At 41.5% G+C, this 26,000-nt stretch overlaps 2 protein-coding genes across 6 annotated transcripts in view; both read left to right on the top strand.

Moving 5' to 3' along the window:
* Positions 1-999: 999 nt before the first annotated feature.
* On the top strand, positions 1,000-19,251 carry vps37ba (VPS37B subunit of ESCRT-I a). The gene is made up of 4 exons (XM_035166375.2): positions 1,000-1,208; positions 7,258-7,429; positions 13,474-13,556; positions 16,549-19,251. Exons 1-4 carry the CDS (start codon positions 1,104-1,106, stop codon positions 17,023-17,025), a joined length of 837 nt encoding a protein of 278 aa, XP_035022266.1. The 5' UTR covers positions 1,000-1,103; the 3' UTR covers positions 17,026-19,251.
* Positions 19,252-21,254: 2,003 nt separating this feature from the next.
* ppp3cca (protein phosphatase 3, catalytic subunit, gamma isozyme, a) overlaps positions 21,255-26,000 on the top strand; it is a 42,774-nt gene continuing 38,028 nt past the window's right edge. For 2 of the 5 annotated variants that reach the window (XM_035167047.2, XM_035167044.2), the window contains exon 1: positions 21,255-22,028. In XM_035167047.2, the coding sequence (XP_035022938.1) occupies positions 21,968-22,028 (61 nt within the window). In that variant the 5' untranslated portion in view covers positions 21,255-21,967. The remainder of the gene's footprint in view (positions 22,029-26,000) is intronic. The other 3 variants (XM_035167046.2, XM_035167043.2, XM_035167045.2) reach the window with 3 other exon arrangements.

Genomic DNA, 26,000 nt, shown 5'->3' with positions numbered 1-26,000 from the left:
GTAATCGTACCAATCACTGTAAATGTAATGGTTTCAAAAGTGCTGGATTAATGCCTCGTGGCATTTAATGTCTCCTGGTTTAGTGTCAATCATGTCGTCCCCTCGACTGGGGACTGGTAGTAAATGGGTCTTACATGAACGAAACATCAGTTGTATCTTGAAGGGTAGAGGACATAAATCAAATATATCAAATTAATCATGTTGGTGTGACCAAGGTTGAAACAATTTGTCAATTAATTGGTCACTTTGGGAGAATGTTAACCTGCCACATTTGATAATTGATTCATTACATAAACGTAATTCAGTTTTAGATGATTTATTTGATTAACAGAATAAACCTAGATCATGAATTTTTCTTAAGTTGTCCTTATCTGCAACTATGCTAACACTGTTAGGGCCCGGTCACACATCCAGCGAGGAGACAAATAAAATACTGGCTTCCTGCAGTGAGACAAATCACAGAGTGGCTTTGTGTCGGGTTAAACTTTGGGGAACCTTGACCAGAGATATCTGCTTCACATTCGCATAACTGTGAGCGTCCCCTTAGGGGCAAACCAGGGGCGGGTCCAGGGGGGCTAATCACTTACTATCAATAAATTACAATTTGTTAAGAATTAAACTTTTAATTCTCTAAGATTTTTTGAAGTACACAATGTTTTAAATATGGAACTATTTTTTAAAATATATTCATATATATGTGTGGCTTGCTCAAAGCTATAGAGACAACAGTAAACACAGAATGACTTACATGTGCACCTCAGTGAATCAGGAACGGTTCCTGGATGTTGGCCCCTCTGTGTTAATTGTGGCCCCTGATATTGAAAAAATCTAGGTTCGCCAATGACACAAGCAAAGAGCCAATCATCATGCTCAGAAGTGTAGTTTTTGTCTCCAAAGTTAAATACTGTGTTTTTCACTTTCTTGGTAAAAGTTAACCACTGTTCCCTACATCCTGATTACTGGGTCCGGCGATTGCGGCATTTCCTTGATGCCGGTGAACGCAGCAGCGGGCCTGTGTAGTTCCTGAGAGGAGCTCAGTCAGCTGCTGTCACAGAGAGGGGAGCAGAAGAGGAGGAGACACCAGCTCAGACACAGCAGCCAAAATGTCGACTTCTTTCAGCAAGTTCAGCGCGTACACCATGACACAGCTCAACGAGATCCTGGAGGACGACATCAAACTCAGCAACATGGTCCAGGAGATGGACGAGGTACGTGGGGCTGAGCGCCTCTTCTCTCCGGCGTTAGCCACCGACTCGGTCACTGTTTTCCCTTTGTTGTCCGTTCCCAGCGTCCTCCTCGGCGAGAGGTTACGGAAATAGTCGCTTGTCGTCACGTTAATGAATATGTGTCGTGAACGGGACTGTAATGTCGGGGAGAGAAGGGCTTTAACCTTGGGACGCGGCGGTGTCTCAAGTTTGAACACACGAGGATTCGCAGTGGACGACATTGTTCTCCAGACAGCAGCCGCTCGTCGGTGTCGAACAGGACCGACACCTCGCCGAGCTGACTCAGGTTCCCAGGGAACACAACCCAAGTGGTGGCCTAGCTTCCCTGTGTGTGTGTGTCGGGGTCGGACCAAACTTCACTCACTCAAGTGCCAGTTTGTGGCCGACTGTCCTGTCGACACGCACTCAGAGCACTTCACAGGAAAACAATAGTTAACAGCCTCTTCTGAAATGTGACGCGTTCATCGGCTCCACAACAGCTTTGGTACGAAGAGATTTCAATCACACCAAGTGCTGTTCTACTGACAACGGCTATCAGCTGAATTCCCCATATACCCACTAGATTCAAAAGATCCTTATTGTCATGACCATCATCGTAAATGAAAAAGAAATATAAGGACGGAAAACAATAACAATGGTAGCAGCAACACAATAAGGTACATTAAAGATAGTACAAAATGGTGCAAGTTTTTTTCCATTAAACCTTATATATTCAGAGCTGGTTTTTAGTATGTTCATGTGTGTGATGTAGCTGTCAAAGTTACATCAAATCACATTTTGAATCAATAGAATCAAGAACTACCAAACCTCACAGAGAGACACGCGTGTGGGATCACCTTTCCCAGGAGGGACAGAAGTGCACGTCAACGGAATAACATTTACAACATTAATGAGAAAAGACAAGTGTCTAACTCGAATGGAGAAAGAGGTCTGACAGTGATGAAGGGTGCAGCAATGACAACTGTAATGATATATAGTAGTATTGCCAGTAATGGTAGTACAGCCGTATTGTATATCTAAGCAAATTAGTTGTAATCATAATTCACAAATAGCTGCCACCAGGATCCATGATGTGGCCACAGCCGAGATCCTGGATCTGTAGCAATAACCCGATCTAGACGCTATGGTCTCAGCAGTCCTCACCTGCTTTTCACTGCATCATAACTCTGCCCTCGTCATGATAAGCTCCTGATAAGCCCCGGATTTTTCCATACACACAGTGATTACAAGCCATAGTCCATGTAAAAGTTTTTTTTTCTTTCCCACGGACAGAAATTTGGTATATCAAGACAGAGGGCTGAGAGATTAGAAGGATTTTTATACAGGATTTGTGCTTGTGATTATTTCCCCCGTGCTGCTGCTCCTTCCAAAACTGTCATTTCCAGTGTGGGCTTTTAATCTGCCCTAATGTCCTGCTGCATCAGCCCCAACAGATCCCTGGTGTTGGAAGGCATTTCCTCACCACACTGATCCTCTCTCTGCCCGTCTCTCTCTTTTTTATACTGTAATGTGCAAACTCTACAGGAAACACTCTTCTTCCTCCTTCCCTTTCTTACCCTGCAACCCGGACTCAGATCAATAATTACCAACATTAAACACACAGTGTCCGGCCACAGGTATTTTTTTGTCTGCTGTCATGGTGCTGTGGCTTTTACACAACAGTGAGGGACGCACTTGCCTGTTTCCGCACACATGAGAAACTGTAAGCTACTGTATGTGCACCAGATCCATTTTCCCCTTACAAAAGCAAGTAAGAACACAGTATGGTATTTTTAGCCATTTGGATGAATGTTGTGCTGTGAGCAGGCTTTTGTGTTGTCAGTTCTGTTTTTGATCCACACCCTGGCTGATTGTCTCCATGGTTTCATTTTCCTCTTCCCACAAGAAACAGAGAGGGAGGGACCTGTCTGTCGCCATGACACAGCAATAGTTGTTGACTTAAGTTAGTCACAAGGTTAGTGTAGAGATGCAGGAGAATAGGCCAAGTAACGACACGCCTCAGCCAAAGGTGGAACTGACTGGGGAATTCTTTCTTAACAGCCTGCTGACAGGAAACAAAAGGCAGTGGGTGTCATACGGCATTGAGTGAAACTCAAGAGGACTGAGAGGCACTGACTTTACAGCTGGAGTTTATGGACACACACACCCCTCCCTCACATATAGACACACATGCTTTGCTGGAGGCTATAATCCTTCTGCCGTAGTTATTTTGCACAACACACATAGACAAACACGCATGTGCTGCCTTTTGAATAATGCAAATAGCGCTGCCCGGAAATTTGTTTACATCCAGTGCGTCAATCTTTCCAACAAATTGACCCTTAAATGTGTCGTACCTGTGTAGAGTACTCACTGTGTGCCGGTAATATACTACAGCAGTACTGTATATGTTTAAATTTGACTTGCATATTAGCTAAAGCTTCAAGAAATATTGTAAGAATTGTTTGATCTTTTAATCAACTGGTTGATCATCTACCTTTTGACTACCCTACTGAGCTAACGCCAAATGATCTGGATTTGAAGATGACCCAGTTTTTATTAAGTCACCACATGATGTATGGCTCATTTAAGCTTTCTATCATACTCTACGTGTGGAAGTGAGTTGAGATGAAATTGAACACTGTCTCCCGTGTTTGCCTCCTTATTTTTTTGAGGTCTTCACTAATCCAGGAACAGGTTTTACAGAGCACGTAGGCTGTACTCCAAGTTCAGAATTCATAAGTGAAAAGATATTAGAACATCTTGGTGCATAAATGCCTCATGTGCGTCAGTACAGTCAAACCTTTACATGCTTTTCTATTGTAGCAGGACTATACAGGACTTTTGAGGCTGACACTGATGTCAATATTTGAGTTTAAGAAAATCTGATGACCGTTTATCAACCGATACTAATTGAACATAAATGCATAACATTAAAAAATATTATTGATTTGCATTGCTTAAGGTGGTGTCCATAGAGTGTACATAAAAAATGACATATACTCTGAAACCTGTCTTATCTTGAATGAACAGCAGAGTTACTCAACTGTTTGCAAAAAGAAGTCAGTTTGCTTTCTGCTTCCAAAAATCCTGGATAAAATGTCAAACTCAAGACTTCAAATCGCAATACAGGATATCAGTACCTTGATCATGACTTTCATTGCACGTATCACGTGACTATTTTGTTCCAGTCATGATCACGTCTACAGTAAAGTTAGGCTTGTTTACTGGCTCAAGATATAACCTTCAGATTGTAGACCTCCTGGGCACATTCCAGTCGGCAGCGTGAGGAGACTTTTTTTATCGCTTCTCAAAAAGACAAAAAATGAGGGACTAACTGTATCGCGGCCCCAAATCAAGGTCTGAAGTGAAGATTGGATTTAGAGACTTGTTACACTCCTTCAGTGTAATAGTTTATAAAATAAATGTTTCATTTTGAAAAGTTACTTAATCTTTTACCCAGTATTTGTAAGTTTCATCTACACTGAGGTTTGTCCTTGAGAAAATAACAAGTCCATGGTCTCTGGTGGACAAAAAAATAACGTGACAGTGTCTCTAAATTACGTCAGCATTTCTTTATTCTAAATTCTTGTAACTCATTGATCGACACATACACTGATAATAAGTACCAGCGGATTCACTGGCCTGTTTGATCCGTCAGTCTAGCTCCAGACTTTTCTTACAGAAAATGTCATGTTTTTGCCAAAACTGGAGAAAACCTATTCATGTGTCTTCAGTTCTCAAATCAAAGCTGTGTTTTGTTGCTCATTCAGTTTCTCCATTATGTAAAATTTTGTATGAGTGTTGTTTACAGCGACCTGTGTCTGACAGTAGGTTATTACACCATCTCTACAAAATTCAGGCCCTGTGGTCCATTCAGACAAGCTCTTAACCTACATTTCCTCAGATTATTCCAGTCCTTTATGGAGTTAATAGTGGAACACTGGAGAGCGCTTTGGCCAGCAAACAATTATGTGTTTGGTTTGACAGAACAGGCCTGCAGTTATGGATGCTATTTAAAGGTCTGCTTCTTCAGCAGGCAACATTGAATGAACGAATCAGCGCTTGCAAAAGGGTCACCCCTTGATGGCTGAAATTGTGGTGGTAGTAGACATAATTTGTTTTTCCAGCATGTCATGTTGCCTTTCCCCATTCAGTCCGACCACCAAACAAGGCCCGCCTCAGTCACTTTTAGAAGACTATTCCATAATCACCCTCTACACTTGAGTGTATTTTTAGTTTCTCCTACGTATTCTCACCATGTCCGTGTAATATTTACACTCACAAAATGTCAGCTGGTTGTGTGAAATGAGTCATTTGCGAGGTAGCAGGGGTGTTATTTCTATTTAATCCATTGTTCTGACTATAGCATGTTATACTTCCAACTTCATTGTTTTAGATCAGACATGCATTAAAGTGACGTTCCACATTTATTTTAGGTCAGGCTCAGTTCAGCGGTAATACTACTCAGCCTTTAGAAGGAAGTTTTCTAAACTGTGAAAAATGCAATAATGTCGTCACCACTTTTTAAATTGTTTATTTACAATTACACAATGAAGATGTGGGGATTGCCTTTCAGGAACCATTAAGTCTGTCAACTTCCCCCGTTTTTTAGGAAGTGCAATTTTAAATTAGCTGAATGACCTTTAAGTGTTATGTCTAATTTTGATTAAGTTATTGAATGGCTTGTGTTGTAATGAGAAAGGGTCACCAAATACTCAAAAACAATAAGGTTTCCTTCTTCCTCTTTTATCCTCTTTGAGCTTATTGTTTTGTTTAGTCTCATTGTTTTGGTTCGTCTCATTACTCAACGTTATTTTGGGTTTCATGATTCATCAAATCCATGTATGGTTTAGACCTTGATTTCTGATCCATGCTTTGGCTCATACCGCTGACTGTGCTGAGGTTATGTGCATCTTGAGCTGATGAAACTAGTATTTTACTGCAGTCATAGCTCAATCATGGGTTTGGTTTATCACATTTCCGCTTTACAAAGTATCGGAATTAGCATCGTTGAAAAACTCAGGTGACCTTTAGTTTTGATGCAACCTTTTTCTTTACACCGAGTGGTATCTCAGACTATGAAGTCCCAACAGCCAGTGACACCAAATTTACTTCCTCTGTACGATATGGTGCATTGGATTTATTGTCAGCCATTTCTTTTGAATGTTCTACTTTCAAATGTGAAATATAGATGTATGCACTATTGTTCCCTTTAAAAACATTTTGAAACCCAACTTTATGTACGAGTGATGACTTAAAATGATAATTATACATAAGTGTTGGAAACTTCAGAACTCTGTTCACTGCACCTGTTGTTTATTACACAGGGATCAGTGAATGAGTCGGCATGCACAATGGTGGGGTCCAGATACTGGCCCACCTGAATGAAAGGCCCCCATGATTTGTCATTTGATCCAACCTGCGATGACATGTCAGAAGGGTCTGTTGTTCATCCAGTCGTTATTACAACTGGATGAGCTTGTATTTTACCTTTCTTAATGTTGTTAAGGGTGTAATTAGAGATGTTTTAATTTATATTTTCTTCAATAACCAGACGGATTAAGCAAAATGACAAATTGCTACCTTTTAGTAATGTCCTTGAAGTAGTTTTAAAAAATATATATTTTTAGTTTTCTTCCATTTTATTTTCGACTTTCAACTTATTGAACTTTTTAACTTTTAACTTTAAAAAAAAAGGAAAATGAAACCTGTTAAACTGCTGAAATAAAATGGTAAAAGATAATTTTTTTCTTGTTGTAAAGAAAAGATTTTGAACAGTTTGTGGTAATGATTTGTTTTTCTAAATATGTAAAGAGGATTGTGGGAGATGTGTGAAAACTGGCAGTTTAAGCGCGATGATTCATAGTTGATATTCATGAATAACCTTTTCCAATTTTATTTCTTAGATGCTTCCGTTTGAAGAATTATATATAGAGAATGATGATATCATTACATTTTGGTCCTGGACCTAAGAGACAAGTTGTGTCTCTTCAGACCATCATGCTGAAGATATGAAGACATTGTTGATGCTTTTTGTTTTCTCCCTTAGATGCAGGAGGTCCAGCAGAGCAAAGAGAAGACACTGGTCAACAACCGAACGCTGGCCGAGCAGAACCTCGCCCTGCATCCAGTACTGGAGCATAAGAAGGAGCAGCTGACCAAGTGCTACAGCTGCCTTCAGGAGAGCTTTGAGTCCTATCAGCTCCGCAAGTCCACTCTCGGTACGGCCGCAACGCATCAGCTACAGCAGCAAGACATTTTTTATTGATTAGTTTATCTCACCGTCTTGAATTTTTAATGTCAGCCAGCTCGGAAGAAATTTGAACACACTTGTACATGTGACTGATACATGAACTCGGAGGACAAACATAGGACAATACACACAAATCACCACTTAATCCAGTCTTTTTTTGGAGTGTTTGAGTCCACAAAACACTTTTGGAGTTTCAGAGGTAAACAGTGTTCCGGCCAAATACAATACAATTGAAGACATAAGTGATCTTCGGTCGTAAAAAAAACAACAGAAAAAAAGCATAACCTGCCTCCATACTGCTCGTAGAGTAGATAATGACTGAATTTTAATTTCTGGGTGAACTAACCCTTTAAGCCCAGGTATGAATATACTGTATTAACTAACAATATAACTGCAAATAGTTCTAGATGCATGTGATTTTAAACATACAAAAAGTAATGTCATTACATTTTCAAAAATATAGAGTGAAATCACAAATTACAGTAGTAGAATTATTAAGCTTATCTTCTGTTGTTATCTCACAAGATTGTAATCAGAAAGCAGAACAGACACTTGTGAAGTTAAACACACCCTGGAACACAACCCTCCGAGGCCTTGCTTTACCAATTAAACTACGAATACTTTGATGATACACCATTTAAAATAGGACTGCAACTAATGATTAACTATCATTATCATTCAATCTGGTCATAAGTTCCCCCATTAACTAATGAATGGCTTGCTCTGTTGAATATTGGCTAATGTTGAAAAATTTCCCTTCACACTTTCCTAGAGTCGAAAGTTGAAAGTGTTTTATCTGTCGAATATACAATGAAATTCTTACTTTGCCTTCTGCTACAAATACAGTGCTTTAAGAGTTATTAAAAACAATTAAAATATATATATATATCAAAAATATAAATATGTGCAAAGAAACGTGGGCGTGGGCGTGTGTGCAGAGTGAAGCATCTGTGTGTTGAGATAGTGGACTCTGTGGTGGTAGATGTGCAGGCACTTGTAGTCCATTGCAGTGGTGCTCCCATACCACACGGTGATACAGCTGGTCAAGATGCTCTTAATGATGCAGCTGTAGAAGTTAGCTATTCAATAATAATATATGATAATAATACATTTTATTTGTATATCCTTTTCACTATTACAAAATCAGAAAGCACATAAAAACAAATAACTAACTTTATTGAAATATATGAAACACTTCATAACCAAACAATGATTAATCGATTAATCAATTAGCTGATTTACAGAAAATAAATCGGCAACTTTTTTGCTATCAGTTAATCAAATGTTATTTTTCAAGCAGGGATGCCAATTATTCTTAAGTCTGAGGATGTTTTATTTTAAATTGAATATTAGTACTGTTAGTCAGACAAAACAATAAAGACATTACCGTGGTCATTTTTTTCAATATTTAACATTTCATAGACTAAACTATTAACTGATTTATTTCAAGTAATCAGCAGAATACATTAACCCGAAAGCAATCATTCGTTGCAGCCTCACTACACAGTTTACTGTGAGAATCTGGATTATTACATGCTGAGCATTTTTGCTTGAAAAAACAACTAAAGAGAAGAAATCAGTTTTAACAATAGTTGATTTTTTTGTTGACCTAAATCCAAGCTGAGATAAACACTAGGATTGGTCCATATATGGATCTATTTTGATTTATGTTCACATATCATAAAACAAATCAGGGAATTCAAGTTTTTTTACAGCAGCGTGTCTCCTGTAGGAACAGATTTCCACTCCAAGCATCATTTTAATGCAACATCAAAGTTTCCAGAATGATAACATGATGATTTTAGGTAGTTTGGTTTAAAATGAAACTTCTTTTACCGTCATAGGTTCAGTGTTGCGTAATGTGTGTTTGTTCTCATGCTCTCTGTGTGAACATCTGTGAAGGGACCTGTTTCACCAGTTCCCACTTTTTCTATCGCAGGCCGTAGCGGCTGTGTCACCAGAAGCCCTGTCGTCATGTTGCTAAATGCTGTTCGGGTTGGGCAAGTTCCAGATCTGATTTAGATCTCTACTGCAGGGATATACAGCCTTACAAGACTGTAATATCCCTCACTAAACACCTTCTCTGTACTTCCTTCCTTGTGTGAAGAAGACAGAGTGACGATACTTGTGACCTGGTTGACACAGTGGTTGCCAAGCAGCCTTCTCAAAATAGCGTGCCGCCCATTCACTACGTGGCTGCGCTGATAAAAGTTTGACTTTGTCTCCTTCTCTGCTGACTCTGGAAGATTATTGTTGTTATTTTGATCCATGCTCACATGTTTAGCTTGTTGTGATGTCAGTCGACAGTCTGTACCACCTGAAGCAGTCTTCTAAGATTCCAAGCCCCAGACCCAGTGCACAGAATCCCTCACACAGGAGAGATGCTGTTCAGCAGTTTTTGTTTGTTGTCAGCAAGCAATGGCTTTTGTCAAATGTAGGTTACCCGGTGTCCCCCCCCGCCCCCCGCCTTCCATGCACTCGCCGTCCTAGTTGTGGATTTGCCATAGAGCAGCTGGGGAAGGAGAGTGTCGCTCAGTGCTGAGCAAAAACGTAGCCGATTGACCCAGATGAGAGATGTAGAGTAGCTTGCTGTGCAGTTGTTTGTGTACAGTTACGTCATAAGCACACACCCCTTCCCCCTCCATGTTTCTTTCTCGAGGAAATGTGTGGCCTCTGCATTAACCTTCACTGTCCGTCAGGCTCTGGAGGCCTCTCACCACCACCTCCACCACCATCCACTGCATCAGAGAACAGCACAGCCCCACAGTGGGCCATTGTGCTTCCAGGCAAGCTGCTGTAAACCAGCCCTAGTGGGTGGGAGGGAGGGAGGGAGTGGTGGATGATGGGACTAACAGTCTGGAAAGTTAGGAGGCTCAGAGAGAGGGAGAAAAGGCAGTGAGGCAGGCCAAACCCCCAGACTCAACGCAGAGGTCGGAGTGGATTCATTTACTAAATGGCTGTCTCATGATCTCCAGGCCCAGGCTGTGTGTTGTGCGCTCGGCAGGCTCCCTGCTCGGCCAGAGAATCGCAGCTTTGTGTGGAGGAGTGCTGCTGATATGCCTGAGAGTCCTCCCTGTTATGGAAAGAGAGCGAGACGGAGTGTAATGGGAGATCACTTTGGAAAAAGGGCTTTGTGTGAAGAGTGAAGCTTCTATATTTGAAGATTTTCTATCGTCAGTGAAATTTGGCATAGCAACATGAGGTTTTGGGGCGCGAGTGCCAACAAGATAACATTTTCACCAGTAAATCTGCCAATTAGACAGAAATTTTGGTCTGGCGTTGTTGCTGGAATCCCTCTAAACTATTTAGTTGGCTCTGTGGCTTTCTTTTCATGGTTGTTCCTCACATGTCAGTTTGTCAACACGTCTAAGAAGAAAAGTGGCCTGGCTGATGCTTAGACAAATCTAATGATGCTTTTCCCTAATGAATGAGCTGAAATTGACGCACCAGCATGATACAGGTGTGTGTGAAAGACCTGTGGTCTTGGAATACTTTATTGGTGTGATCACTGGCAGTTACTGCTGTTAGGCAGGCACGGGCACATGTTCAGACAACTGGCAGACGCCTTGAAGCAGGGAATGCTTTACCAACCTGAGAGGAGGGTGGGAGGAGAATGACGCTTGGCCCCACCTTTCTGTCAAGACCGGACCTTGTTGTTTGTTCTCTCTTTTATTCGTTAACCTTTTAAAGCACTTAATCCCAGTCACTCATTTGCCATTTGTAACCCTTTTTTAACCAGGGAAACTGTTAAATTCCTAAGTCACAGTCAAGGAAATGCCAGTGAGTCACTGAAGAGGTTGCATAATTTAGAATTTTTGCCTCTTGATCATGACTAGTGAGTGTATTTGTGTCATTATTTTGTTTAGAACCAATGACCCTGGCAGGGTTAAAGATGATAATTATCAACGAAATCTTGTTAGACATTGTAAAAACCTGGGCTGACCTATATTTAATTCAATGTCCAATGCATAAATTATTTACTGTACAGCTTTGTTCACTGGGTGGCCATGCGCAGACATTAGCCAAGAACAGCAAATCATGTCAGACCGAAGTCTCTCGTGTAATTAGAGATCCCTGTCGGCTGGGCTTGGTGAAGGTGAGTTGAGGGCGGTGGAGATCAGTAACTAGTCATGTGTCACTGGTCAATTGTCAGGACGCCACCATGCGTGTTTGCAGTCTCTGCTCCGGTTGGTTTTAAACTTTCAGTCCTGCTTAGGAACACAAACAAAACAGGCCTCCTCCTTAGAGACACCAAGATGGTTTCAGTTGACTCAGTGCGGCTTTGCATGTTCACAGCAAACAGAGAGGCGTTACGGCTGTTTGGACGACTGGAAGATTTCCCATATCCCGCCTCAGCTTTGTGTGATGGGCTCATTAAAACCTGTTATTAGCGATGCATTAATTTCAGCCCAAGAGTTCCTTGGTTAATTTAGGAATGGATCACACTTTGTCTAGAATACATCTGTGCTGCTTCTAGCGTTTTATAAACAGTACACAAGAACCTTGTGACTCAAATGTGTTGAAGTGATTTCATAAAAGAGGTGAGGAATTGTCAGATTGTAATGGTACAAAAGGGTCTTTGTCGTAAAGACTACTGCCGTGAATGCAGAAGAGTAAAATGACACTAGAGCTGCTTTAAGACATGTACTGAATTCTGGAGAATCTCCTGGTTTTCTAGAGTGGCTGCAGAAAGTCCAGAAGCAGATGTGATAACACAGCAGGAGATCCTCTACACACGTAGAAGACATTGATGATGAGGTCAAGAGAACCTCTGCTTATAGGAGCAGAGGTTTTTTATATATGTTACGTCCTGCCTCCTGCATTCTGCACAACTCCTCACCTGAACGCTCCAGAGAATGCTGTGTTGTTGTGAACACGTCTGAGCAGAGAATCTGCTGCTGCGATCTCCTGATGTGTGAAAGGCCACCTCTGGAGAAAGTTCGTATCCAATTGTGCGGACTGAACCCAAGATACTGAACCCCAAATCGCCCCTGATGGCTTTGCCGACAGTGTATGACCGGTGTGTGATGGAAAAAGTTGGGTCAATTCTGTGAGGTCATTTCACGCCTAGATTACTGCAACTCCATCCTGGCAGGTCTACCTGCTAGTGCTATCCGACCTCTGCAGCTTATCCAGAATGCAGCAGCTCGACAGGTCTTTAACCTAAGTTCACTCACACTACTCCGCTCCTCTGCTCCCTTCACTGGTTACCAGTGGCTGCCCGCATCTGTTTCAAGACGCCAGTACTTGTGTACCGTGCTGTCGACGGATCGGTTCCAGTCTACATCCAGTACATGGTCAAACGTTACACCCCAGCCCGTCCACTCCGCTCTGCATCTGCCAATCGGCTTGTTGCTCCCTCACTGCGAGGGACAGCTAGCCACTCAACAAAATCAGGACTGTTTGCTGTCCTGGCTCCTAAATGGTGGAATGACATCAGGACAGCAGAAAGTCTAAACATCTTCCGCCGCAAACTAAAAACACATCTCTTCCGACTATACCTTGGTTAAGAAGATGATGTCTAATAACCATCGTCAACTCTGGTGTTTATATTTATAAAAATAAAAAATTATGTTTAGTTGCACGTATATGCCACTTACATGTAGCACTTGCAGTTTGGCTTTTTTTAAGCAAATTGTACTTACTTGATTCTTACTGTTCTGGGTTTGTACCCTCATGGTTGAATGCACTTATTGTTCGTCACTTTGGATAAAAGCGTCAGCTAAATGTAATGTAATGTAAAAGGTTGATAAGATTGGAAAAGCACTATAATTTTTTGCATTAAATTTAGCTCCATCAAAAGCATCTGAGCATTAAGAGTAACTTTACTATTAACTATTGGTCTAAAAATCTTTTTCACAATGTGCTTAACATTTGTTTATTGTCAGTCATTACATGCCAACACTATTTATGTGTGGTGGATGGTATGAAAAGTATGAAGAGTATGACAAGTTGCTTCTGCTCAGTGCAGAATAATAATATTTGTGTTGTTACTGTCTTGTGATTTAACAGACCACAAGTCAGGAAACACCTCCCTGGACACTTTGCTGGCCCTGCTGCAGGCGGAGGGAGCCAAAATAGAAGAGGAGACAGAGGTAAGCATTCTCCTGCTCTCTCCATAAATGAATTCATGTATGTCCCAGTGAAACCACGTAGTTTATTGTACCTGCTTTTCCAGTTGTTGATGTCCACTCGTACAGAGGCTTCGTTGTTCAGATCTAAAACTAGTTGCAGAGCCTGTGGTTATAATTTGCATCCCTGCAACAGCTACCTGTCCTTTCTGAGGGATCCATCAAACTTATCAAGTTCCCTTTTCAGTAAAAAAGTGTCTGTAGATGGTACCATCAGGGTTTGTTGATGGATCACAGTTTCTTGAACTTTCCGATCTCTGACATAACCAACAAAAGCAGAGTTATGAAAAACAACCATGCACAGGCCAATTTCTACACAAATAATCAAATGTATTAATTTCTTCCAGTGTGTGAGAATCTGCGTAAAGAACCACTGCTGACTGGTCAACACAAGAGGTTTCGATAACACAAAGTTTGTCACAGTTTTGTTTTGATTTAGGGGCCTGTGATTGATACGAGTTTTACAATTTCAAATCACAAAATTAAACTATGATTTAACTATTTTATTTATCTTCCAAACTAATAAATTAAAAATAATCTGCTCTCTGTATGGAAAAGAATAATAACAGACCTTGTATTGTTCAGTGCTACATTTCTCATGTTCAAGTCCAAATGTTTTCAGTTACCTTGAGGAATCCTCAAAGACCTTTCAGAATTTAAGGTTTCCATTTATTCTTCATTAAAACACAATTCATGTGTAAACCTTCACTCATATTTAGTGACTTACACAATATATTTTATAACAGTTAGAACTTAGTAATAACCAAAGTCAACACTTAACCTACACTTTAAGTGCAAATGAAAATAAATTACAGATCTCCTTTCCTCCTGAGCATAATTGTTTTTCTGAAAAAACTAAAACAAAGCAAATGTAAGTAATCCCACATGTTCTTAGGGTTCATTGTCCAACTTAAACATCAGTAGTTTGATAACAGCTCATTGGCTTGTCACATAGCTCAAGATATCAATGTTTTTAATTTGCATTGATTATATCGGATCCTTAATAATTTTATTGATCCGTCTAGATGAATATTTAATTTTACCCTTAATAATGAATAGATTGTAAATTAACGTTCCTGAAAAAGTGTCTTTCCAGTTGTACTTGAGAAAACAAAACAAACAATGGAATAATTAATTTCACACTGAAGTGATTAATGATTAATCTCCGTTTCATCTTGTTCATCTTGTTCATCTCCGGTCAACCATCTAATTATTACTCTTTAATTGACCATCACATCAAGTATGTCTAGATTTATTTAGCTTCAGATAAGCCTCTTGTTGAAGTGTCAAATAATCCTGGTTTAACTGGATTTATTTTAACAACACTAGAGGTTTGACATTACATAATAATCATAGGTTTACATGTGCTCTAACAGCATGCCGGGGTAAGTCAGCTCTGTACGATGAGAAGATGTTAACCAGTTGTGCACAACACATTGTGTGTTGTATAACCACATTGTCATGGAATGACTATTGTGTAACACTTGATGAAAGGTTTTGGAACTCAGTGAGATGAGCAACAGTGACGGTAACAATGCAGTGACATGCATGAAATGAGAGACTTTGTCCTGGTGTAAGCTGGGAAGCTTCCTCATGCTGCTCCTGGGACAGTATGACGTTTTTAATTCTTAATCTCTCTTGGTTACTACTTTTTACCACAATAAGTAACTATCCAGTAAGAAAACTGGGACCTTTTAGAATCACGTGTCTAACCAATTATGGCGTCATTACCTCTGCCAAGGACGTTATGTTTTCATCTGGGTTTTTTGTTCACTGTGTTAGTTAGCAAGATTACACAAAAACTACTGGACAGATTACCTCAAATCTTTGTTGCGGATCCAGGTATTTGTTTCACTTTATCCAACATTGTGGGATTTTCAACATTTTCCTTGATTTCTCAAGAGAATTTGGGGTGAATCTTGATCATAAAATTCAGACATATTTATGGGAGTCTAGTTTACTGTGCCATTCTAGTATAGTCTAGAATACTTGAAAAGTAAAATCAAGGTTAAAAACAGGCAAGACACCTAACAGTACATATGTGAACTAAAAGTAAAATCAATGTTTCAAATCTGATTAGTGAGGGATAGATGAGATGTCATGTACGGTGGACTGATCAAAATAGTTTTATTTGGAGTTGTGATGTGAACAGTCCCGCACTTTCCCCACTTCACATCCGCCGGCTGGCAGATGTGAGGGGGGGGAATGATTTTGACTAACGTTGAATGAGAATCAGAAAGGACTTTTTATGCCTCCGCCCCGGCAGCCGCCAATGGCCAGAGTCATTATGTTTTTTGGTTGTCCTTCCCATTCTCGTGAGCACGGTATCCCATGAACGCCTTGAGGGAATCCTTTCACATTTAGCAAAAACAATTGAACTTGGATTTCATTTTGGTCGCCGAAGGTCAAAGTCACAATGGCTTCACAAAATATGTTTGTTTTTCTTGAACGTGATATCTTAAGATCAGCTCAAGGGAATGCTGCAGATTTGGCACAAACTTTTACTTTGACTCAAAGATGAACTTATTAGATTTTGGTGTCTGAAGGTCAAAGATCAAGGTCAAGGTCTCCTCACGTCCCTGTGAATGTGATATATTAGGACTGCCTGTAGGGAATTTAGTTACATCTGGTACAATTCACTTGGACTCACTGATTAACTGATTCGATTTCAGTGGTCAAAGGTCAATGTCACATTGGTTTAAAAAACATGTTTTGGCCTCTTGAATATCTCAAGACTGCTTGAGGGAATATCTTAAACTTTTTATCAGTTGTTACTTGGACTCAAAGAAAAAGCGATCATGTATGTGGTCACAGTGACCTTAGATGAATCTTGTGGGAAAAGTATGTAGAAATATGTAAACGGATGCCGCACTGGTTGAAGGAGGCATACAACCGCACTGCAGTAATTCTAGTCTCCCTCTAAAACTGTCTCAATTCTCTTCACCTCTGTCAACAGAATATGGCTGATTCGTTCCTGGATGGCGACATGACCCTGGATTCCTTCATCGATTCTTATCACAGCAACAGGAAGCTCGCTCACCTGAGGAGGGTGAAAATCGAGAAGCTGCAGGAGATGGTGCTGAAGGGCCAGCGGCTCCCCCAGGTGTCTGTGACCACCTCCCGATCTCAGGATGTGTCAGCGGCCTCCCTCCTCACAGACGGCAACAGTTCCTCCCCTGTCCCCCAACCTAGGAGGAAACCCCCGGCTCCTCCATCCCAGCCAACCCCAATTCTTAATCCAATGATGTCTGCCCCTCAGCCCTCTGTCTTCTACTCTGCGTCACCATACCCTCCGATTCCTCCCCGAACAGGCCAGCCCTTCCCTAATGTCCCTTCTGGCTACCCCAGCCACTATCTATCTCAGTATCCCCCTGCTTTGCCGCAGAGGCCCCCACCTCGCATGACCCCACAGCCTGGCTTCATCATGCAGTAAAAAAAAGCAGTTTCCACTCTGAGGGCGGCAGTGTGTGTTGTGGACTTTGCACCACTGGGATTCCTCTGAGAACTGATTTTCTTTTCATGTCGTCTGCCTTCTTGAATTACGACCAATCACACCAAAAGAAGGTGGACCTGTGCTGGCTGGTTTGGTCATGTTTGATTGAAGCAGATCTCCAATAATCTTTTGTGTATTCCATCTCACTCCCATCAACACTCCAGAATAACAAAAAAAGATGTGATGAGATCGGCCTCGACTCTCCCACCAGGGGACCGGCCCGCCGCAGGCTGTGGTGAAACAAGTGTCAGTCTATGGGTCACTGGGCTGGGATTTGTCATTTATCAGCACTTTGTGTCTGCAGGCGGTGCCCTCAGCTCGGCTGACCCAATAGTTTTCAGTCTCTCAGCTCCCTTCAAACATGTTCCTCGAGCTTTTTATGGAACAGTAGAGTCACTCCAAAAGAAGGGTTTGATTTGTCCTTTCCATTTGCAGCATACTCATTTACTGGTATTGTATATGCAAGCAAAGAGAGACCCTAATTACTGTGTGGTTCTAATGAAAATATCATTTCCCAGAATATATTCAGACGAACTGCATCTATGCTGTGATGTTTGTTTGTTTTTGTTCGTATATAAACATTCACAAGGTACATAGAAATATTTGAATTTCAGCATCTAGTACTAATGGAGTTATGTTGATAATAATATTAATAGCCAAGATAGACTGATTAACGTGTAATAATGGAGGGCTTTGGTTGTTGTGTCTCTTCTTCAATATGTGCGTTTGTCTAAAGTCCAGACCTCCCTGTTTCAAGATGGCCGACTCTTGCACTCAGTCCATCTCGGGGCAGAACTCTAAAGGGAGTTGAAGGAGACGATCAGTGGCTGAAGTACAGAAACAAATCACTAAGCCTTTGGAGCCTTGCCTGAATTGAAGGATTTGTGTATAGCCATACAGTACACTTTCAGATGTGAGTTGGGTTTTTTTCTGTGGGTTCCTGTTCTAACACAGCACTTCTGTTTTCTTATGTCCATTGTCTTTACCACCCTCAGTTTGAAGTGGAAATGAGGCCAAACACTTCTCTGGACCTCACACACATGGTTCTGTTCATTTTTCTGCGACATTGAGCACCAAAGACGTCCCACATCGCATCATGTTCAAAGTATTTTGCCATGGTCTTTTTTAAATATATGATATTTACAAGTGAACCATTTAGTGAGATACTGTTCCATTGATCCCAACATATGTTTGTGATGTTGAGCTGAAACACTTTTTGTAACCTTGCGAGCCAGATTTCTTCAGGAGTAACTTGTCAGAGTCAGTCTTGCTTTTTGGGAGGATATTTTTTGTTTTTCTCTGTCAGATTTAAAACATTTTTTTTCCTCTCGACTGCTGTTGCTGTGCACTGTTGAAGAGCCACGAGTGCCTACGTTTGAATTGACGTTAATCGCGTCCTGCTGATTACTCCATGTATCTCAAGCTGTAGAGGTTACCCACACGTCCGCCCACCCCCAAACCTAGCATTTGGTCGTCTCCTTTTGCTACTGATCTCATGTTCCACAAGAAGGCAGGAAAAAAAGGCAGCGTCTGACTGTTGGTCTGTCATGTTTTTGCTTTCTCACTGGAAGCAGAAGGCCATAACTGAGCAAAACTGCACGTGCCAGAGAGACAAGAGACACCCTCGGGGCTTTATGCCTAGTGGTGCTAGTGCTTCTCTTCCAATCTTCCTCCATTGTGTCGAGGTATGTCTGGGGTTGAAATCAGAGATTTTAGCATGTCTTGTTTTCGTTGCAGTTTTTTTTTTTCGAATTGGCAAAATAACAGGGCTCTGAAATGTTTTCATGTCGTATCTTGGTGATAGTACTTCACTTCGAGGCAAAGACTTGGACCACAGAATGGACTGAGCATACTTATCAGCACGCAAAACAACAGAGGGAGCAGAAGCATCGGTGTCTTGATGAACCAGCATTTCTAACAACTAACATCGGATAATTCTTTTGTGCATGGCCTTTTGCTCTTTGTGTTCGGTCTGAAGATTCCTCTTGAGGGCTTTGTTTTTAGCTGTTGAGTTGCTTTTTACATTTGAACTGATCCACTGTATCCATGGTTTTATATGTGGTTGGTGATATTTTCAGTGTAATGTTGTAGGTATATTTACTTATAATGAATGTTTAAGTGGAATTTAATGCTATTTTCAAGTTCAATAAATCTCAGATTTTTGTATCTGATTGTATCTGGTTGGTTTATTAATCCACACTGAACACATCTGAATTCTCACTTGACCTCTCCAGTAGCCTGGTTCACACAGTAAGTGGTGGTGTACTTCCGAGCATCATTTTCTTTTGGAAAATAAAACCAGACTGCCCTCTAGTGGGTTGGTAATGAATGAAAGTTCACTATTGCTAGGGAGAGAAACCTGACGATAAACTCCTTGTGCCCTGTGTTGGGAAAGATTGCTGGTCATCTTCAGAGGACGGCTATTCTTAGTAAAACTTAGAGAAACTTTCAATGTCATAACCTTGGCAATGCTTCCGAGATACATACAGATATACACATACACACTTTAAAAATGGAGGGAAATGCAAAGTACTTGTGTACCTAGCTTGTTTGAAGTGTCTGTGTGTGTGTGTGTGCCTTTTTTTTTTTTTATACTTAATTTTATTTTTCAAGACAAAAAACATTACAACATAGAACAAACTTGACATTCATACATCGGTGACCAATGTAATCCTAAAAACTGTGCATTATTGATAATACATGTCAGTTCATACATTTTTCCTAACATTGCAAGAACTTGTCAATCTGTAGATTTGATAAAAAGGTAATTCTCTGCATGGTTTGAACCTCAGTTATAGTATCTTTCCAGTCAGTCTTTGTTGGAGGCTCAGTCTGTGACCATTTTCACGTTACAGCTTCTTACTGGCTGCTAATAGTATCATTAATAAACATTAGTCGTGTGCCAATAAATGGCCTGAAAATATTGCCCAAGTAAATCGCAGATAAAGAGCAGTCAGTTCCATCACCAAAGATTTTTCTCCTGTGTGTTTTTAAAGTAACTCTCCACTTTCAAACTACTGTGTAGTATTTCATATTCAACTGATAATAAGTACTGCGACAGTTACTACTATGAAGCAGAATGTACTAGAATATGGTTAACTTTAATACATCAATGTAGTGAAGACTCTTCATTAATGATGTGGAAACCACTTGTGGTTTTGAATGCACCCTTACTCCTGATACGTTGCATTCATGTCCCGGATAAATGGAGAAAGATTTAGATGGAAAACTTCCAATGATCCACAGTTTTGATGTAACTCATAAATCCACTGAATTATATAAAGACTCAGATGAATGTGCATTTTCTGAAACAATTTTCCAAACTATCATCATCATCGAATGCAGGAGACACACCCACTCCTCCCGGGTCACTGAGAATGGGTGTGTCCTGAAGCTGTTGGGGTTTACAGACAGTAAACAAACCAAAGACACTAAGAATACTGATTCTTCATCTTCGGGCCATTAGTGTTTGGTTGTATTGGTCCAATCCAATCGAAATAAGTTGTTCGATCTCTGGATGGTTTAAAACTTTCAGATGAATTGATCGGGTTAAATCGGGAAAACCCGTGAGATGTTCAAATGCAGTTGGGAAAATAATAAAAACTAAAAAACATTGTCCTCATCGATGACTATTATTATTGTCAATATTATTGGTGATTGTGATGATGATAGTAGTATTTGTTATTACTTACTGTTATAGATAATATTGCCCCCCCCCCTCCACAAGATTATTATATTTTGTAATAAGTAGATTATTGCTGTAATAATAAGATTAGTATCATAATGGTTATTATATTTATGTTAAATTTTCTTGAACCTCCCTCATTGTGAACCAAACGGTTAAAGTAATAATAACAATAACATCAACCACAACAACAACAATAACAATAACTGGCCTGTTTTCCCTGTTCTTGTCCTCCTTGTATTGCTCTGTCAGTGGCTTGTCTCTTGTCATGTAAGGTTATGGTTATAAATGAATAAGATGAAGATGATCAAATCAAACACAGTTTACAGTTACAAAGTACATTCTGTCTTCCCTGCAGCGGAAAGCTGTGTAGAGAGATCTGCCACCGTTTACACTCAGACGAACCAGAGACTGTGAACGTTTGAGCCTCTGAACACACCCATGACCCACGTGTTACGTTTCCATAGTCACGTCACCTGGGCTCCACCATGTTGTAGGAAATCCACAGCTGCTCCTCACTCTCTGTCAGATTAGGGTCTAATCCCGGAGAAGGAGGAGCAGCAGCAGGAGGAGGAGGTGGAGGAGCAGGGTCCGCTGTCAAGACGCGCTGTGCAGCTCGGAAAGGCAGGAGCTCTCGGTGTTGACGCGTAGTCAGTGAGCGTGTCTTTTGCCTGGACATTACAGAAGATGAGACGCCAGTCCTCTGTCTTTAGCTGCCCGCAGACTCGCCAATACGTGGAGATGTTTGCTGGCTAACTAGCTGGGAAAGAGCAACTAAATCGGATTAGCTGCTAACGGCAGCCTCCCTCTTTAACACACCCAGGTGGTGTTTGTTGTACTGGACACATGTCACCCAGCAAACTGCCACCTCTGTGTGTTTAGTATTGTTTTTAATCACGTTGCCACTCTGTGTCAAGAATACTACGTTGTGCTGTAATTACTCGCTAGCATTAATGTTGCCGGCAGCTAGCTAGTTAATTAGCCAGACCAACAACAAGTGCTCGAGCTCCTTCGTCAGTTTATCTGGTCGTGTTTGTTTTGGGAAGAGCTGAGCTGAAACGAGTGCCTCCGACCTCAGCCGGGAGTCAGCGCGGAGCTGACAGCCACACCGGGGTGCTAGCTTGTCCTCGGGGCTAGCTGGCGAGAGGGCTGCATCAAGATTTCCATCCTCGCAATTAGCCTCCAGTGGAAGCAAAGATGTCAGGGAAGGACAAAGACAAACAGGAGAAGCAGTCCACAACAGAGCGGCTGGTAAAAGGTGAGTGTCACACCCGCACACTGCTCACATCCCCAAAACCCCCCGACAGATCGAGTTGAAGCCACCTGTGGCGTGTACAATAACTTTGTCTAATCCTCTTCAGGAGACGTGTGCCACAACTACACCAGGCCCTTGGGCGTACATAACACAAGCTCTATCTCTCATAACTATATTTCTGTGTTCTGTGTTTTTAATCAGTAATACAGTTATCAGATCAATTAGGACTTCATAACCATCCACTTTACACCAGGAGACGCTCAGTTACCTGTGGTTACATCTTTTTCTAGTGTTTTCTAATGATAGAACTTCACAGAGGTCGGCCCACAGTTGTCCACTGGCATGTGTAACACACAACCACACAGCAGAAATCAAAGGTGAGAAGGCGTCCTATATCGGTGCCTGATCTCCTTGACATTTAGGGTGGATGAAATCTTAATTCATCAGGCAGTTGTTGCCTACTCACAAGAATACCCAAGGTCTGCTCAGGTTTCCAGCAGAGCTCGACAAGATGGATTCCTTCACACTGAGGTCGTGGCTTATGGGACATGCACGACCTCCGTTTGTTGTGTCTGCCCTCGTCAAGACAAGACGGGACAGGGCAGGCAGAGCACAGACCGAGAGGCCACTCCTGAGAGAGAGAGAGAGAGAGAGAGTCAATGAGAGGGAGAACTCAAACCCCACCCCTGTCACCTCCACGCCTAACTAATGCCAACGCAGCCCACATCCATGTCTGTCTGCAAGGGCACTGGGAGAGTGTCCTGCCAGAGGACTGGAATGCTGAAGTGTGAGCCAGTAGGGAGAGGGTGAGTTAATTGTGGAAAGAATCTCCCCAGTGATGTTCCCAACATGGCCAGCCACATGGTGGAGAGAGTATAGAATAAGAACATGAAGGGGAAGAAGACAGAAGAAATGTAGACAAGGTTGAAGACAACCCCGCTGTAAGTTGCTGTCAAAAACCAGTACCATTAAAACGTGTCAATAGGTTTGATTGGAAAAAAACAGTGGGCTCTTCAAATTCCTTATTGGACGAACCTTGTTGCCAGTTAGCTGCAGTGATGCTTCCAGTGTAACTAGCGGCCGTAAGAGGACTTAACAGGTAGACTACCTACGACTAATGCTGCTCTGGTTGTGTAAGTCAACAGTTAAGCTCCACTGCTGCATATCACAGTCGAACTGGAAGCTCAATCATTTGATCATTTGATCTAACGTTTTGTCCCCAGGCTCTGTGTGATTATACTGCAGACTAATAGGTGTATGCTGCTACCTGTTCTTGCTGAAGACAAGACTTTTGCCGGGCTGCTTGTGGTTTCAGAAACAATAGTTGCTTTCCACCGTTGTTCTGTGTCAAAAAGATAAAAGTCAGAGAGGCTAGATGGGGTTGTTCTACCACACCCATGGATTTATTGACCGAGATGATGAGAAAACTCAAAGCCTGGCTATTTAGCTTGCAAGGGTAATGCATTCAGTGATAATTAGACCAATCTGAAGTGGACTTCATGATTCATCCAGTCACAGTCCGCTCTATTCATCTCTATCCAGCCGCATCTTTGTAATTCAATCCCGCCCCATTGTGTTGATTTTGAAACAATGGCGAACATATTCTAGCGGCTGGCTCGTATCACTGTCCAAAATATTATCCTGTGTGGGCAGGACGGCAGATAGTAGCGTCTTTGTCTCTTGAGTCGTCTGTTGTCATGCCAGACGGTGTGGGTGTTGATGCAGTGCAGCAGTGGCCCACTGTGTGTCTGTGGTTTTGAAGAGTTCATCAAACATTAATGCTAATTAGGCCAGGCAGTTTCTAATAAGAAGCCAGTCTCGGGGTTGTGGCAGCTGATCATTCATGACAAAAACATTTTTTCCTCACCGGGTTATGTGCTGGAAAAACCCCCAGAGTGGATCACTTCACTTTTTCTGCTCCGTTGTTTTCTTTCAGCCCACAGCGGCGTCTGTTTGGATTGAGCGATGCGGTTTACTTTCAGCCAGACATTCATTTGTATCTGTGTTTGAACAGACTGGTCCAGCCTTCATTGTACTGGCAGTGGGGGGAGGGTGTGGTGGGTTTATTCCTGTTGAGGTTGTAGGTGTTCAGTTTTTTTAGCGTTGAGTCCAGCTATTATTGTCGAGCCTGGAAAATGATGGCCAGCCTCCAGGTTAATACTTGTAAATTTGGTCAGCGTGTCTTTTTTTTCCTGGGACGTTTCATGGTCTGGTTGTTTCATTACCCGTAAAGTATCCTATTCTGTGTCATCATGTTTTCGTAAAGTCTGCTTTGTCCATACGGGAGCCTTCCTTTAAAATGTGTCAAGGCCTTTAGGTAAACAGCCCGTGAATCTGGAAGCCCTTGCTAATAGAGGCTTTACCTAATCTGTTCTTAAGGCTCGTACCTCACCTCAGAGCTGTCTTCATGGCCGTGCCTCGTAGGCCTGGGAGCACTTACTGTTTATTTATATCACACTGGTCAATGCATGACAGCTTGTTCTCAGCACAGGCTAGCCAAGAAGGAGCTATACATTTCTATTGCAGGCCAGACTATAGAATATGGCCTAACATCAGTTACCTGCATCACTGCCTACACATAGTCAAACACCTGCAGCTCTATTTTCACAGCCTTTGCTTTAGTGTGTATCAAATATTTCTTTTAAATAATAGAAGACATGAATCTAAACTCAATATTCCTCAAGTTCAGACCCTTGTATAGTTCTGAGTGAGAACAACATTAGTTGCCTCTGCATCACTGATTAGCAAACCCACCCACACTAAAAACTCATTATTGCTTTTTTCAGAGTGCACTTTGATTTGCTCTGTGTGGGTGTGAAAACATTCTCAGAATGTCTTTCTCCTTCTCCCTCTTTCTTTCTTGTTTATTGCCACGCTTATCACCACGAGTACTGCTGATCTGTACAAGCTGATGTAGGTATTTATGATACAGGCTGTCCTGTGCACTGACCTGTGAATGGATTTTGATGATAGCAGAAATCCCAGGGCGAAACGACCAGTGCAAGCGTGTACTTTGGTATGTTTCCTTTTTTTTGTAGCTCTCCAAACGGTCGTTTTAAACACTAATCTTATGGTTTCACTTTTCCATGTAAGGTTTCATCATGCCTTACAAACAAGAATGAAAAACCCATCTGACTAGATTTACACCATATTTAATTGGTGCCATAATATATTTGTTGTGTGCCTGGTGCCTGGCTTGTTATCAGGTACACCAGCTGTAATCCTTTTTACCTCACAGGCCCTGGAAGTGACAGGGCTTGGATCACACTCTACTATTGTTTTGAACAAGCGCAGCTTAGTCTGCAACGATCTGCTACTGGTGTTTTATGAAAGTATGGTAATTTTTCATACATTTACCTCTCATACTATTTACTGCATTTTTCTTCCAGTGATGTTTTCCTAATTAAGTATGTGAAGTTTTTAATGAATTACGACTACCATTTCATCGGTAGCTGCTGTGTTCTCTTATCTGCACTTGTGTTCCACTGCTGGATCCTCTATCACACGGTGATACATTTTGCAGTTTTACTTGTCGCACACTTGACTGTGCTCTGATCTTGAAGCTTTCAGGTCTTAGCCTCAAAAGCGTTGACCTTTTGTGATGACAGTAAAAGGATTGTGTAGGTGGTGTGGAGCAGATTACTGAGGGAGGGTGGGTCAAGAGAGGTGCGGGGCTTCTTACCGTCTGTCTTGCGCATCTCTCACATGTCATCATCATGTAGGTGTATGAGTCCTTCCTCCTGTACCAGTAACTTCACCTTAGCTGAGTCAGTGCTCATGTCACCTGTCATGATTACAACTTTACTAAATGCCATCTGAGATGGAACAGATTTCTTCTGCTCAGTGTTGCTTTTTTCTGGGGTGTACACATACAAGGAATTTGACTCAACATTTTACATCACTTTCATTGTACTTACATAGACATAGAGTTGAGGACACAAAAAAGTTAGAGAATGGTCCAAAAATATTTTGATT

The sequence above is a fragment of the Hippoglossus stenolepis genome, chromosome 9 (genome assembly GCF_022539355.2).
Source record: "Hippoglossus stenolepis isolate QCI-W04-F060 chromosome 9, HSTE1.2, whole genome shotgun sequence".
Taxonomy (NCBI): Eukaryota; Metazoa; Chordata; class Actinopteri; order Pleuronectiformes; family Pleuronectidae; genus Hippoglossus; species Hippoglossus stenolepis.
Note: the sequence above shows the minus strand (reverse complement) of the source record. Positions and strands in the feature narration are given on the sequence as shown.

What these genes read in the sequence shown, in the direction of transcription:
- vps37ba (XM_035166375.2), top strand. Translation starts at nt 1,104, where the DNA reads ATGTCGACTTCTTTCAGCAAGTTCAGCGCGTACACCATGACACAGCTC. An exon ending in GCTCCGCAAGTCCACTCTCG is followed by an intron (nt 7,430 to 13,473) that starts GTACGGCCGCAA and finishes GTGATTTAACAG; the next exon opens with ACCACAAGTCAGGAAACACC. An exon ending in AAATAGAAGAGGAGACAGAG is followed by an intron (nt 13,557 to 16,548) that starts GTAAGCATTCTC and finishes CTCTGTCAACAG; the next exon opens with AATATGGCTGATTCGTTCCT.